This window comes from Ailuropoda melanoleuca, chromosome 16 (assembly GCF_002007445.2).
Source record: "Ailuropoda melanoleuca isolate Jingjing chromosome 16, ASM200744v2, whole genome shotgun sequence".
In the NCBI taxonomy this organism is placed as follows: Eukaryota; Metazoa; Chordata; class Mammalia; order Carnivora; family Ursidae; genus Ailuropoda; species Ailuropoda melanoleuca.
In genome coordinates this window covers 84,606,118-84,621,055 of record NC_048233.1, presented here as the reverse complement: position 1 = coordinate 84,621,055, position 14,938 = coordinate 84,606,118, and the positions used below count along the sequence as shown (strand labels likewise).

Genomic DNA, 14,938 nt, shown 5'->3' with positions numbered 1-14,938 from the left:
GGAGGAGCCTGATGTGGGGCTCGATCCCAGAATGCCGGGGTTATGCCCTGATCCGAAGGCAGATGCTTAACAACTGAGCCACCCAGGCGCCCCTGGAATTTTTCTAAAATGAAAAGCTTTTCATTATCAGCTATTTGGTTACCCTGAAATATAACCAAGTACAGGAGAGGCAAGAAAAGTCTTGAGTTTTTTTTCTTTTTTTTTTTAGTCCAGACTTCTTCCATGTCTCCAATTTTTTCTTCCATTATTTTATTCAAGATAAGATTATTTGTATATATTAATATCCCCCCACCTTTGCTCACTCAAAAGTTCAGAGATCTGTCTGGCTTTAGCAGTCTTGATTCTTCAAGCTTTTGCTGTTAGAATTTTACAAGGAACATGTACTCCTTTGTACAGAAAACAACTGGACTCTTAAAATATATAACTATTAAAAGGACGTCTTCTGAGACTGAAAGCCTGTAGGTGGAGCAAAGCCAGAGCCCTGTGTGTGCTTGGGTGGGGAGGTGGGGTTGGGGCGGCCTACAGGGGGGCGTCAGAGGCACAGTGGGTGCTGCGGCCAGAGCCCAGTGAGGAGGGTGTCCCTGCCCATCAGAGTGGGGGCAAGACCTGAGCAGCTGGAGCAGGCATCACGGGGGCAGGGGGAGTCTGAGTGCAGTGAGGGGGCATCGTGGGGGTGGAGTGAGGACGGCATCCGCGCTAGGGGCACGGGTGGCATCCATGGCCCAGCCAGGAGCGCTGCAAAATGGGTGAAGTGGGGAGAAGAGGGTGACAGCAGTGACAGGAGACGATATACATCCTGGAAATTGATCCAAGAAGTCAGTATCTTGAGGAGAAAGGGAGGCAAGCTCCTTATTATCAGAGAAGAGAGTTAAATGTGAAAAGAAGAAACATAGAACAAGCCCCGCGGCGTTGGACAGGAATTGGAGCTCTCGGTGTAACCGTTTTCACTACACCCAAGTATAGAGAAATGAATCCAGATGGAAATGTCATCTGTTTGTTTCCTAGCTCCGCCACTGCGAGAGCTCAGGAGCGGGGACACCCCCGTAGCAGTGAGCACGCACAACATCCAGATCTTGGGTTTTAATGCTGCCTTCACTAAAAGGAACCGGGTGCTTTGGGGAAATGGCTGATCCCAGCACGAGGGAAGAGCAAGTACAGCCGGGCCTGGTGCACTTGCTTTGCCAGAAAGTAAGGACAGGCTTAAAGAAGGATGGACACGTCAAAAGGACACCAAAGCTAGCTTCCAGGGGCTCCCGCTGGCAAAACTTGGGAAATCTGAGGTGGGAGCTTTTTTCTCCATCTAGGAGCCGAGGAGGCGGGCTTGGCGGGGTTAGGGAACACACCCAGGAGCGCATAAACGATGAGCGATGGTGGGGGGGAGAGACCTGGCCCAGTGACCAAGGAGAGAAAGGAATTTGAATGTTCCTCCTGCTGCCACACACCCCCTCCTCTGGGAAACAGTCCTCTCTGGGCCCTTGACCTTGAAACCCAGAGGCTTGGCAGCCCAGAGCCAGCCTCTCGCTCTGCTCCGTCAGCTCTTTCGGCCACCTGAGCCGAACCCTTCCTGAGGATGCCAGCTGGGACAGGTGGCGCAGGGAGCCCAGCTCCGGCTGCAGTCGTGGGCTTGGCACTGAGGGGCACCACGAATGGCACCTCGGGGACAGAACAGGTAAGAATTCTGCCCACCAGCCTGCGCTCTGAGGGCCATCCAGGGGAGCACGTTTTTCCCGTTGCATCAGAGAGCTGGGTTAGCCCCCAGGATATGAAGTGGGGTGAAGGCTTCTACGTTCAGCCAGCCCCCTTTAGATGGGGGCAGGGAGAAAGCAGGGATCCTCCTCGATCCGGAAGGGGGCAGGTTCTGGTCCTGTGGGCTTGGCAGCCCTTTCCCCACAACGGGGGAAACACAGAACAGGCCACGAACTGCCAGGTGGAGCCACAGGCTAAGTACGGCCACTGGGACATGACCTCCCAGGTCGGGAGACTGGGGAGAGTGCCCGCATGGCCCAGACAGAGCAAGACCGCTCGAGCAAGGCGAGGAACCATCCTGCCCCCGTTCAGTGCCCAGCTCAAGCCTGCTTCAGCCACTTGGCCTCGGTGCTGGGCCTCCCCGAGAACTGAGCTGAGCAGGGAGTGGAGAAGGAGTCCTGGGCGGCCCCTGGGTCTTCTTAGTGAGGGTGCCGTGTGCGCCGGTGGTGGAGAAGGAAGATGCTTGGCAAGGGGATGAATGGGCTTCTGTAAGTTAAGGCAGGGCTCTCTGGAGCCCTTCTGAGGGGCCAGGCGCCATGTGGAGGGGCACTGGCTAGACCCTTTCCAGTCCTGTTCACGTCGAGCATTGCCCCAGCTCCAAGTCTGCCCAACCCATCAGACCCCCGGGGCCCAGGCCGGCTGTCGGCTCTGCTCCTTCTCCTCGGGCCCAGCTGATGCTCGGTACTACGTGTTGAAGTAACAGAAGGACGAACGTCAACTGTGCTTTACACCAGCCCTGGAAGCCCGAGATCACGTCCTGTCTTGCAAGGAACACGGAGACTCAGTGGTAAGTTGCCCGGGGTCAAACAGCTCGTCCGTGGAAGAGCAGTCCTGATGGTTCCTGCCCCAGCTGCATGGCCCCCTGCCCCAGCTAAGAGCTCACTGACCTCAGCCCCAGTCTCCAGGGCAGAAGTACCGCCCCCGCTGCCAAGGGTCTGGGCAAGTACTGCTGGTGGGGCCCCACACTGAGCCGCAGAGCTGGGACGCACCCTTTCCCCGGGTTCTGCCCACCCTCTTGGCTCAAGCCTCAAAGGATTTGGCGGTCCGGTCCCCAGCCCCTCCTACCTCTTGGGGGCCAAGCTGACTCCTTGCTGCCTCCCGGCCCCAGCCAGGTGGGCGGACACAGCCTGGGACGGGGCCAGCGTGCGTCAGCGCACGGAAGGGACCAGCAGCCGGTGTGAGGAGAGGATGCAGGCAGACAGCACCAATTCGGGGGCTTCCTGGAGGTGGCCCCAGAGTGTCACTGGAAGCCCTTCCTAGTCCCTGGTTCATCCTTTACTGTGTATTCAGTTACCAGGGTCAGAGTTTGGTGGCATCTTAGGCTGAACCGGATCAGCATGACCCTGGTCCACTGTCACTCCCAACAAAGCCTTGTTTCCGGCTCTGACAGTGGTGACAACCTCCCCAGGGACGCCTGCCTGCAGAGGGTGAGGCAGAGCTCCGGCACGGCACAGCCAGGGCGGGAGCTGCACCAGGGACAGACCGCGCACCCCACCACCGAGCCTCACGGGCTTCCGGGAGGACGGCGCAGAGTCCAGAGCGCCACCCCCAGCCCAGTGCTCCACGCCTGCGGGCACCTCCCCGAGGGACGGGAAAAGCAGCCAAGGCGAAAATTAAATCAGAGTGAGACCTCACATGAGGGAGACAAGGAGCTCAAGAAAGCGTGATGGGACCGCTTGCTGGCTTGTCATGCAACCGTCACTACGAGCCATCCGCTAAGACAACTGTTGTCCTTGGTCATATTTTTTCCAGGACTTAAACCATCCTTCCCTTCTACTTAGTGTTTGCTTTCATTCAACACAAATCTGTGAACCTGGCATGCACCTGGGCCTCGGCAGGGGCAGGACACGGGTTCTGACTCCCACAGGAGCCACTGGTCGCCCTGCCCTCAATTCGGGGCTCCAGTGTGTCCCTGGGCAGCACGTGCTAGCGTCCTTCAGAGCCCACCTCCCTGGTAATGGCATGCGGGACAAGCCTCCACGCAGACCAAGGCGGTACAGAGCGTGGGGCAGCACCTCCACGTAGTCCCGGGCCCCTGGAAAGTGACCTGCATAGCAATGGAGGCTGGGAGAGACCAGTGTGAGCGAGGCGCTAAAAACACCTCCCCTTCTCACCTGAAAGCCAGTCGGGCCTAGAATAACGTGTGACCTTTGACAACCGCCAAGACCCTTACAACGAAGCCAGGGGTGGTGAGGGCAAGGGGCTGAGAAAATAAACCACCTGGCTTCTTCGGCGGGGTGGGGCCCAGGGTGGGGGTGGAGGCCAGCCTAGAGGATCTGGACGGTTTTCTCCCTCCTCTCTTACTTATCTGTGTCATCAGATGGCCAGGTCATACCGAGCAGACACCAGACTCGAAGCCACCTCTGAGGGGTCTGGCTCGCCTCTAAATTCCAGGTGGATGAATGAATGAACGAACGAACTCACTTCTATGGAACAGACATGTCTGGAGTGTACGAACGGCAGAATTACGGCTCAGAGAGGTTCGGTGACTTGCCTGAGGTCACACAGCAGCCAGGGCCTGCCTGAGGGCAGCACGTGGCTGCTCCCCCCAGCGCCGCCTGCCCCTCCTCCCGGGTCTAACCCCGGAATCTGACCATGACGAAGGAGGAAAAAATAAGGAGGGAACTTTATTTACTATTAAAGTCGGAGAGGGGATCAGAGGGGAGATCCGCTTCACTTGGTGATAGTGTTCCTGCAGAGAGAAGAGAGGCATGAGGCTGTCCACCGGCGCCGGCCTTCCCACCCCGTCAGGCCCTGCGCCGCCCCTGCCCGCCGCGCCTCCCCTCGCCCCTGCCCGCCGCGCCTCCCCACTCACGCGTTCATGCTCTTGCCACTGCCGCTGAGCACAATGTACGGCGTCTTCTGGGCCTTCTGCTTCTCCTGGAGCAGAGCCACTGTGCCCAGGGGGGTGTCGCTGGAGCTCATCTTCTTCAGGAGCTGCAGGAGGGGGACCAGTCAGCACAGGGCAGGCGCGGAACCCAGGCCACCAGCCACCCCAAAACCTGCAGGTGCGGAAGCCACCCCACGTCTCCGTGGGCCACCCACCGCCTCCTCGTCCAGCTTCTTCATCCGCCGCTCCGTCTTCATCTTGCCCGAGCCTTTCCCGTGGAAGCGGTGGGACAGCTGCCGGAAAGCCTGGGGACACAGGTGGGAACAGTGTTAGAGCTCCCTGTGCCCGGAGGGCAGGGAAGGGGTGGGGACTCACCCGACCTGCGTGGGGCTGAGGGGTGGTGGGAAGGGGCTGGGAGAAGGGCCGCGACCTTGGCACCCACTGGAGGCTCCCCACAGTTGGGGAGACGGGTTCTGGGGCTGGACGTGCTGTGATGGGGTCACTCGGGATCCTGAGTGGGACCGGCACACGGAGGCTGAGGCGGCCAGTGGGCTGGGGCTGGGGGGCAGCACACCCAGGGGGGAGGATGCTGGGAACATGTGGGGCAGGGGCACAGGACAGTGAGCACGAGTCAGCCCATGGCCTGGACGCCACCCCCCAAGAAAGGAGGCCCCGCGGGTAGGTCAAGCCACTGAGGGGGCAGGTGGGCAAAGGAACCAGGACTGTGATGGGGCCCGCTGGGCGCACCAGAGATGGAAACTGGGGCACTGAGGGTCCCACGGTGCAGCCCTACCTCATCTGGGAAGGGTAGGGGCCCCACCTGTCCGTGACTCAATCACCCCAGCCCTGCTCACCTCCTTGGGTGTGAGTTTCCGGCCCGTCTCATCCACGTACTCGATCTTCACGTCGGGTTTGTAGCCGTCCTTCTCCTTGAAGTCCTGGGTGAATCCTCGATACTCCTCCCGCCGGCTGTACTTGTCATCGATGGCCCTGGGCCGAGAGAGGGGTCCTCAGAGCCAGCCACTGCCCGCGGTGCGCCTAGGGTTCCCGGAGCCTTCCCGACCGGCGCCACCCCATAACCCTCTGCCTGCCCCACCGCACTCACATCTTGTCCTCGATGCAGTACACAGCTGACGGCAGGGACTTGTTGGGCGCCTTCACCCGGGCCACCTTCTGCACCGTGGTCTCCAGCAGCCCTGGGGACAGGCGGTGGTCAGACTCCAGGCTGCTGCCCTCCGCGGGGTCCTCACGCCGGGGCCTCTCTGCGCCACGGCCTGACCGCTTCAACTGCCCCGATTCTCCCCAGCCACACCGAGACTGAAGGGTGAGTGGTGCGTCATGGGGGTAAGCAGCAAAGCCCTCGAAAATGGGGTGACGCAGAGCAGAAAGGCCAGAGGCTGCTAGGACTGCCCCAGGATCCGGGGAACCAGAGGAGAGGCGGAGGCAGCAGGGGGAGCAGAGGACGCCGTGCCAGCACCCCGCCCCTCCAAGGCTCACAGCGCCTCACCTTTGTTCTGACACAGCAGCAGGGCGGCTGCCAGCCCTCTGTTCACAATGGGCTCCTCGTCCAGGATGGTGGTGGATGAGGCAGAGAACTGGGGGGCAGCACACGGGGAGAAAGTTGGTAAGTGGGCCGCACGGGCTCTTCTCACCCTCTTACCCCCCTCGCCCCCAGCACACACAACTGCGGTCCTTCCTGTGACCGGGCGCTGGGCCAGACACCTCACCACGACACTAAGCTCTGCAGACCCCATCACAGAGCGGGACAGCCGGGCTCTGAAGCGAGCCCCTTGCTCTAGCAAGAAGGCCAGAGCTGGGCCAGGGGCTCGGGGGGCGGCCTCAACCCCATTGACCGCGCTCTCCTCCTCTTCCGCCTCCGGCCCCCGCCTCGCCCCCGCGCCCCTCACATCCTGCTGCTGCTTCTCCTCGTCCAAGTTGACCGTGCTCCAGCCAATGTTCTCCTCCCCATCAGACTCCGAACCGCCGTTGGCCGAGCGCTCCTCGTCTCGTTCAAAGTCCTGGGGGTCAGAGAGCAGGGTCAGCCCAGGGAGCCCCAGCCCCCCAGCCAACCTAACCCGCTGGAGCACCAAGGCTTGTTAGAGTTACGGAGAACCTGACCAGGACCTGACTGGCAGGGGGGACCCGAACCAAGAGCAGAGGGGAGTAGGGGAGGGGCGGGGAGGGGAGAGGCAGGCTCCGCAGGGACCCACCATGAGCTCCTCCTGCTCCTCCCGGTTGCCGGCCAGCCCGTAGGTGGGGATCTCGCCCAAGGTGCGGCAGAACTCCGATGTGGCGTTGAACACGATGGCCCCCTTCCGCTCTGGATCCTCGTCCTCCTCCCAGCCCCGCTGGCGAGATTCCAGCTTCTTCACAATCTCCACCACCTGGGGGAGGGAGCAGCTGTGGGCAAACCCAGAAGTTTCTGGGGAGGTGCCATTGAGACCCAGAAACCCCGAATCCTCCCTGATGGCAGTAAGACAAGCCCTCCGACTGTCCACAGAAGGCCTCTGTCTGGTCTCTGCTTCCTCCCTGACTCCCAGTCCGCTCTCCACTCTGCTCCAAAGCCATCAATGGCTTCCTTCTGCCCTTTATTTTTTTATTTTTATTTTTATTTTTTTTAAAGATTTTATTTATTTATTTGACAGAGAGAGAGACAGCCAGCGAGAGAGGGAACACAAGCAGGGGGAGTGGGAGAGGAAGAAGCAGGCTCATAGCGTAGGAGCCTGATGTGGGGCTCGATCCCATAACGCCGGGATCACGCCCTGAGCCGAAGGCAGACGCTTAACCGCTGTGCCACCCAGGAGCCCCTCCTTCTGCCCTTTAAATTAATGTCCAAATTCTACATGGCCCTTCTCCCACGCCCCACAGCCCCACGTCTTCCCCAGGACCGGAGCATACCGCTCCACTGCCACCCTCCCTTCACCCCACAAACCTGTTTCAGGACTCAACATAAACATCGCTTCTTCCAGAACCCTTCTCTGAGGCCACAGGGCAGAAAGATGCCCTGTGCAACTCCCACATGCTTCCAGCACCCACCACCCATTCACCCCTTCTGCCTCGCTCCTCCCTTGGGCCACCCTCCTGCCCGGCACGGCTCTGAGGCCCCTCACCTCTCTGCTCCTGACACCATCGACTGTCCCCGCTGTCCCCTCTACTGCGTCATTCCCATTAGCACGCAGGATTGCCTAGGATCTCCGCTCCCTCCCCCCCGCAGCCTGCTTTCCCCTGACAACAAGCTCCTCAGGGAAGTTTCCAGCCACCATATCCACTCAACGCCCCTTCCATGTTATTACACTCCATTTATTTTTTTAGTGAATGGCATCATAAACATAAAAGGGTTCTATTTAACACGTGCATGTTTTTAAAAACAGTAACCACCACACACACACCCCGGCACCCATCGCCCTGTCTGAGAAGCACCGTTAATACTCTCCCAAGCCTGAGTATCTCCTCGCCCCGTATTTGTGGTCACAATTCACTGGCTTTTCTTTAGTTTTTCCACATGAGGACCTATCCACCAATAGGGTATTATTTTGTTGTGCATTTTTAAAACATTATATAATCTGAATCTGATTCCCCTACGATTTGCTTTGTATTTTAAAATTCATCTTGACCTGAGTGGCTGTACTTCCTAGCTTTTCACTACAGAATCACGTTCCATGACGCGAACGTATCTTAATCCAGCTCCCCCGCACACCGCGGAGGGGCCTTCTCTGTTAGCACAAATAATGCAAATACAACCTATCCGATGCTCGTCTCCTGAAGCACGCGGGCAAATGTTTCTGGGGTACACATGCAGGAGTGGGGATGCTGGGCCGAAGGGCACACACACTTGCCTCTACAATAACACTTCAACGCCTTCCCAATCTCATCAGACTCCCCTACATTCCCGCAAAGCGTGTGTAAGAATTCTGGCTGCTCCAAATCCCGACACTTGATACTGTCAGACTTTGACATTTTTGCCAAATGACGTGGGTATGACCTGGTCTGTCATCGTTTTAGCTTGCCGTTCGGGCCTCACTGGGCGTTGTTTTTGTTTTTAGAGACAGAGAGAGTGCCCACGAGCAGGGGGTAGAGCAGAGGGAGAGAGGATCTCAAGCAGACTCCACGCCCAGCATGCATGGAGCCCGACACGGGGCTCCATCTCACGACACTGAGATCATGACCTGAGCCGAAATCAAGAGTCGGATACTCAAATGACTGAGCCACCCAGGCGCCCCCGCTTGGGGATTTTACTGACCATTTATCTTTCCACTTCTGTGAACTGCCCGCTGAGGTCTTCTGCCTATTTTTCTGTTTTGCCAATTTTTGTCTTTTGCATATTCCTGGCACCAACCCATTGATGGTTATATCCACGTGGGCAAATACCTTCTCCTTATGGTACCTTTTCAAAAAAACTGAAGTTCTTAACTTCTAAATAGTTAAATTAGGTTTTTTCCTCGTGGTTTATGCTTTACATTTATATCTTAAAAAACCTTTCTCTTGAAATGATCCAATCACAAAAAAAAAAAAAACAAAAACCCTCTGTGACTCCCCTTATAGGCAGTCCCTAGAGTAGTCAAAATCACAGGGACAGAAAGTAGGCCGGTGGCAGCCAGGGGTGGGGGGAGGGAAGTCAGTGTCTAACGGGGACAGAGTTTCAGCTTTACGAGATGAGAAGAGCTGTGGGTGGATGGTGGGGTGGCTGCACAATGTGAGCAGATTTAACAGTTCGGGGAACTGGACACTTAAAAATGGTGGAGATGGTAAATTTGATGGTCTATGTATTTTAATGCAATTTACAGAAGAAAAAAAAATCTTTCTCTGCCACAAAGTCACACACATCATTTCCTTAACCTTGTTCTGAAATGTTAATTTTTTAAAGTTTTCTTTTTTTTGTAAACATTTTATTTATTTGACAGAGACACAGAGACATGGCTAGAGAGGGAACACAAGCAGGGGGAGTAGGAGAGGAAGAAGCAGCTCCCTGCAGATCAGGGAGCCTGATGCGGGGCTTGATCCCAGGACGCTGGGATCATGACCTGAGCCAAAGGCAGACGCTTAACGACTGAGCCACCCAGGCACCCCACACTTTTAAGTTCTTAATCTATCTGTAAGTAAATCTTGTGTGAGGTACAAACCCAATTTCACTTTTTCCAAATAGGTAAGTGACCGTCCAGGCAGCACCTGCTGAACCGAGTGCCCTTTCCCACTGGCACAGCAGCTGTCCTACTCAGGAGTCTGTTCCTGGGCGCTCTACTCGGTCTCCGTCCTGTCAGTCCATCCTTATGCCACTATTTCACCACCTCAATTACCACAATGACATAAAGTCATATCTGTCAGAGCAAAGGCTACCATTTTATTATTGAAAGCATCTTGGCTTTTTTTTTGCCCTTTGATCTTCCAAGTAAATTTAAGAATGAGCTTTCCAGGGGCTCCTGGGTGGCTCAGTCGTTAAGCGTCTGCCTTCAGCTCAGGGCATGATCCCGGATCCCTGGGATCAAGCCCCACATCAGGCTCCTCCGCCGGGAGCCTGCTTCTTCCTCTCCCACTCCCCCTGCCTGTGTTCCCTCTCTCACTGGCTGTCTAATAAATAAATAAAATCTTTAAAAAAAAAAAAAAAAGAATGAGCTTTCCAGGTTCCACAAAAATCCTTTTGGGAATTTTTACTGGAATTGCATTTAATCTACAAATTAATGTAAGCAGATGAACATCTTTACGCTACTGAGTCCTCACCACAAACATGGCTGTTATGAACTGAATTGTGTCCTCCCAAAATTTGTATGTTTGAAATCCTGCCCCCAGTGTGACTGCATTTGGAGACAGGGCCTTTAAGGAGATGATTAAGGTCAAAGGAGGTCATAAGGGCAGGGCTCTAATCCAGTAGGTTGGTGTTCTCCTAAGAGAAAGGGACATGATGGACGCACCCAGGCCATGAGAGAACACAGCAAGATGGTGGCCACCTACACGCCTCAGAAGAAACCAAACCTACCAACACCTTGATCTTGAACTTCCAGACTCCAGAACTTCGAGAAATAAATTTCTGTTGCTGAAGCCACCCAGTCTGCGGCATTCTGTCACGGTGGCCCCAGCTGCCTAACACAACAGTCTTATGTATTCTTCACTGTCTTTCAAAGGCGGACTGCAATTTCCCCACATAGATCTTGCACATCGTGTATTCCTTTTATTTTGTTGCAATCCAGCTTGCTGCTTCTTCTCCATTTTGCTTTCTATTGCTTATCCACATTACTTCCCTGTCTATACTGCTTTCACAAACGCTATCTTTTTTAATATTATACTTTCCATCTCTCGCGGCGTATGGAAACACAACCGGCTCTCATCTGGTAATCTTGTATCACCAGCGACCCTGCTAAAGCCTGCGTGGTCTGGCCCTCATTTCCCACCACCCCACGGAGGCCACTTTAGACAAGAGCATCAGTGACCGCCACGCTGCCCAATCCAAAGATCGATGCTCATTCCCAAAACCCAAATTCTCTGGGACATCTGTCACGGATGCTTCCTTGCAAGAGCCTCTTGTCACGGGACCCCCAGGACGACACCCTGTCCTCTGCCGTCCTCACTCACTCTCCTTCTCCAGCTCCTCTCCTCTATCCACACTCACCGTCCTGGTGACTCCAGCGATCCTATGGCTTTGACTCCTGTCTACACGCTTCCTGACTTCCGCATTTGTAACTCCAGTCTCAGCCTCTCCCTTAAAGTTCAAAATCACGCATCCCACTGCCTGCTCAGTATGAATCACCGCTAATGAAAAGGCAGCTCAGGCTTAACCAAAACCGAGCGCTTTGTTACCTGCTCCAAACCTGTTCCAGCCCCAGCTCTTCCCATCTCAGGAACGGCCCTACCTGTTCCCTAACTCAGCAAACGGCCAGCTGTCCAACTCAGGATTCTTGGGGGTCAGCCGTAACTTCTCGTACCCGCTCACAAGCTCGCATGCAATCCACTGACAAACGCTGTTGCTTCTCCCCTCAAAATGCATTCCAGGTATGGCCGCTTCCTCCTGTCTCCGTGGCCAGCAGCAGTCAACCATCACTTCAACTGGACGACAACAGCCTTCCGGTCGTCTTCCTCTACCGGCGGAATGTACCGCAACAGCAAGTATCTACCTGGCGTGGCCTGTGACCGTCTCCCTCTCCATCACTCTTCCTGCAGAGCCGCCACCGCCGCCACGCGGGCCGCAGCCAACCTCCTGAGCAAGTCCTGTGGCTCCTGCCTCAGGGCGTCGGGAGCCAGGTGCTCCCTGAGCTTGGAACTGTGCCCTGGGATGTTGCTGAGGCTCAGTTCACCTGGCTCTCGACGGTCACGTCCTCGGGGAGGCCCACCCTGACCGGCAGACCTAAAATGGGGGCACTCCTTCATGCCCCACCTCTCCACTACCTTGCCTTTTCCTGTTTCTGCTCCCCGGGGTCCTCCCACCAGATGCTGCTTTTGTCTTTCATGTCCCCTCAGTAGAACAGAAGTTCCACGGGGACAGACGTCCACGCTCTCGGCTCCGGCCCCGTGTCCCTGACCCTCTTTACAGCAGCGGCGGACACCGCCCGGGCCAGCACCTGCTCTTCCGAGTCAAGTTTTGGCGGCTTGCAGCTGAGCCGCTCACCACGCGATCCAGGCCGCTTTCCCGTGATGGCAGAGCAGCCGAGTGACTGCGGCCGAGACCGCGAGCCCCAGCGCCGCCAGCATCCGTGCAGGCTGCACGNCATCCATCCGTGCAGCATCCGTGCAGGCTGCACGCGGCCGCTCCCGCAAGGGCCTGTCCCGCGAGTCTCTACCCTGGCTTCCTCATCGCCTCGGTCTCGCTGACTCCATGGTACCAAACGGGACCTGTCTCCCAGCAGTCAGAAGACGCCCTACCCCGCCGCCTTGAGAGCCCTTCTCGGCTTCTGTGACGCCCCCCTGCAGGCCTGTCGTCTACCTCAGGAGCTGCTGCTTCTCCGATGCCTCCGCTCTAGCCCCCGCGGCTCAGTCCCCGGGGCCGCATGCAGGGTCCCTGCTCCAGCCTCTCCTCACCCCCGCCAGGCGGGAGGCGTAGGGTGAAAAGCATGGACTTTTGAGTCAGGCTGTTCAAACCCCAGCTCTGCCACTTACAGCCATGGAACCCTGGCCCCACCTGCCCGAGGCCTCTGTGCCTCAGTTTCCTCATCTACAAAACGCAGGTAACAGAACCTTTCTCACAGGGAGCTGCCGTGAACATGGAGCGGACACACAAGGCATGCGGGCGGGGCCCGGCCCAGGCTGGCGCTGAGCCTCAGTGATGCTCACGGCCACAAGGCTCCCCTGGCCTCTGCTCAGCTCACACCGCCAGGCCCTCAAGTGTTCTAGGCCACTCCTCCCAGGACACCCGCCGGCTGGCTGGCTAAGTGCTGGGTCTGCCCACCCACCTCCGCCCCGCATCTCTGCGAGGGTGGCTCCTCAGTGATTTCAGTCTCAGTCAAATGCCGCCCCCCTGCAAGGTCTCCCCTGAACAACGGAGGCAGGTCGCCAGCCCTCCAGCCATCTGCTCGGCCGTCCCACCGCCGGTCTGCCCAGCCCCGCCGTGTGCATATGTGTATACCCGCTCACTGCCGCCCCGCTCACTGCCGTCCTGCCCCCCCACCCCCCGCACCAGCCACAGCTAGAGAGGCAGCTCCACGAGCAGGGGCCCCTCACTGTCCTGCTCACCAAGGACTCCCCCACCCCGGGGACAATGCCTGACTCGCAGCAGGCGTGCAACACGCAGCCACAAAAGGGAAGACGGGGAAGGCTCCAACCCTAAAACATCTTAGAGCAAAAACACTGCTCTAGCTTGAAGAAATCTGCTCACAACACCACATTAAACAAGGAAGACCACCCAACCTGGAACGCGGGTGCCGTGCTCCCGAGGACAGGTCACCAAAGACGCGCCCGTCCCCGCAGGCCCTGGCCCTGCAGAGGCCAGCGCACGCCTGCCCCGCACGCAACCGCTGGGGCCGCCTCACCTTCTCGCCGCTGTCCCGCAGCTGCTGGAGCTGTTGCAGCTGCCGCAGGCGGCGCCCCTTCTCCAGCTGCTTCTGCAGCTCCAGCTCCGCCTCGTCCTCCTCCAGCACCTCTGGGGACCCGGACTGGGCGGCTCCACCCTCCTCTGGAGGAAACACAGGAGACCCCTGCTCGGATCATCTCCTTGCCCCGGGGCGCTCGGCCCTGCCTTTGCCGCCCACCCTCGGCTGGCCGGGCCCCTCACCGTCATCGCTGATGTCCATGTTCTCCACACGGGTGTCATCTGACTGCAGGGGCTGAGGCACCGGCTCCTTCTCCTCCTCCTCTGGGGCCTCCTCGTCCGCCTCGGGCACTCGGCGTCGACCCCGGCCCCGCAGTCTGTGGGAAGAGGCCTTTTCTGTGAGCGCGGGCCCCTGGGCCAGTCTGGCCCCCAGACCGCAACCCTGTTCCCAAGCCCACCTAGAACCGAAGTCCCCATCCTGAGTCTGGTCTCCAAGAGGCAGCAAGTCATCGGCCCGCACTACCACCTCCTTCTCTTTCTTGCGGATCTTCTTCACCCTCCGTTTGGTCTTTTTAAAGGTCACCTGAGGACAGAAGAGAGATGAGACATGAAACAGGAAAGGTGGGCAGCCACGAACCCACAGGAATGAGTACTTTAAAAAAAAACTGTTTCTTTATTAGTNGGCCTGTCCCGCGAGTCTCTACCCTGGCTTCCTCATCGCCTCGGTCTCGCTGACTCCATGGTACCAAACGGGACCTGTCTCCCAGCAGTCAGAAGACGCCCTACCCCGCCGCCTTGAGAGCCCTTCTCGGCTTCTGTGACGCCCCCCTGCAGGCCTGTCGTCTACCTCAGGAGCTGCTGCTTCTCCGATGCCTCCGCTCTAGCCCCCGCGGCTCAGTCCCCGGGGCCGCATGCAGGGTCCCTGCTCCAGCCTCTCCTCACCCCCGCCAGGCGGGAGGCGTAGGGTGAAAAGCATGGACTTTTGAGTCAGGCTGTTCAAACCCCAGCTCTGCCACTTACAGCCATGGAACCCTGGCCCCACCTGCCCGAGGCCTCTGTGCCTCAGTTTCCTCATCTACAAAACGCAGGTAACAGAACCTTTCTCACAGGGAGCTGCCGTGAACATGGAGCGGACACACAAGGCATGCGGGCGGGGCCCGGCCCAGGCTGGCGCTGAGCCTCAGTGATGCTCACGGCCACAAGGCTCCCCTGGCCTCTGCTCAGCTCACACCGCCAGGCCCTCAAGTGTTCTAGGCCACTCCTCCCAGGACACCCGCCGGCTGGCTGGCTAAGTGCTGGGTCTGCCCGCCCACCTCCGCCCCGCATCTCTGCGAGGGTGGCTCCTCAGTGATTTCAGTCTCAGTCAAATGCCGCCCCCCTGCAAGGTCTCCCCTGAACAACGGAGGCAGGTC

The 14,938-nt window shown here is 57.9% G+C and overlaps 1 protein-coding gene across 1 annotated transcript in view; it reads right to left on the bottom strand.

Moving 5' to 3' along the window:
- Positions 1 to 4,353: 4,353 nt before the first annotated feature.
- SART1 (spliceosome associated factor 1, recruiter of U4/U6.U5 tri-snRNP) overlaps positions 4,354 to 14,938 on the bottom strand; it is a 23,742-nt gene continuing 13,157 nt past the window's right edge. The window contains 8 exon segments of the mRNA XM_034644839.1: positions 4,354 to 4,438; positions 4,562 to 4,683; positions 4,792 to 4,881; positions 5,431 to 5,566; positions 5,682 to 5,772; positions 6,084 to 6,171; positions 6,484 to 6,594; positions 6,787 to 6,960. Coding sequence (XP_034500730.1) covers positions 4,420 to 4,438; positions 4,562 to 4,683; positions 4,792 to 4,881; positions 5,431 to 5,566; positions 5,682 to 5,772; positions 6,084 to 6,171; positions 6,484 to 6,594; positions 6,787 to 6,960 — 831 coding nt within the window. The 3' untranslated portion in view covers positions 4,354 to 4,419.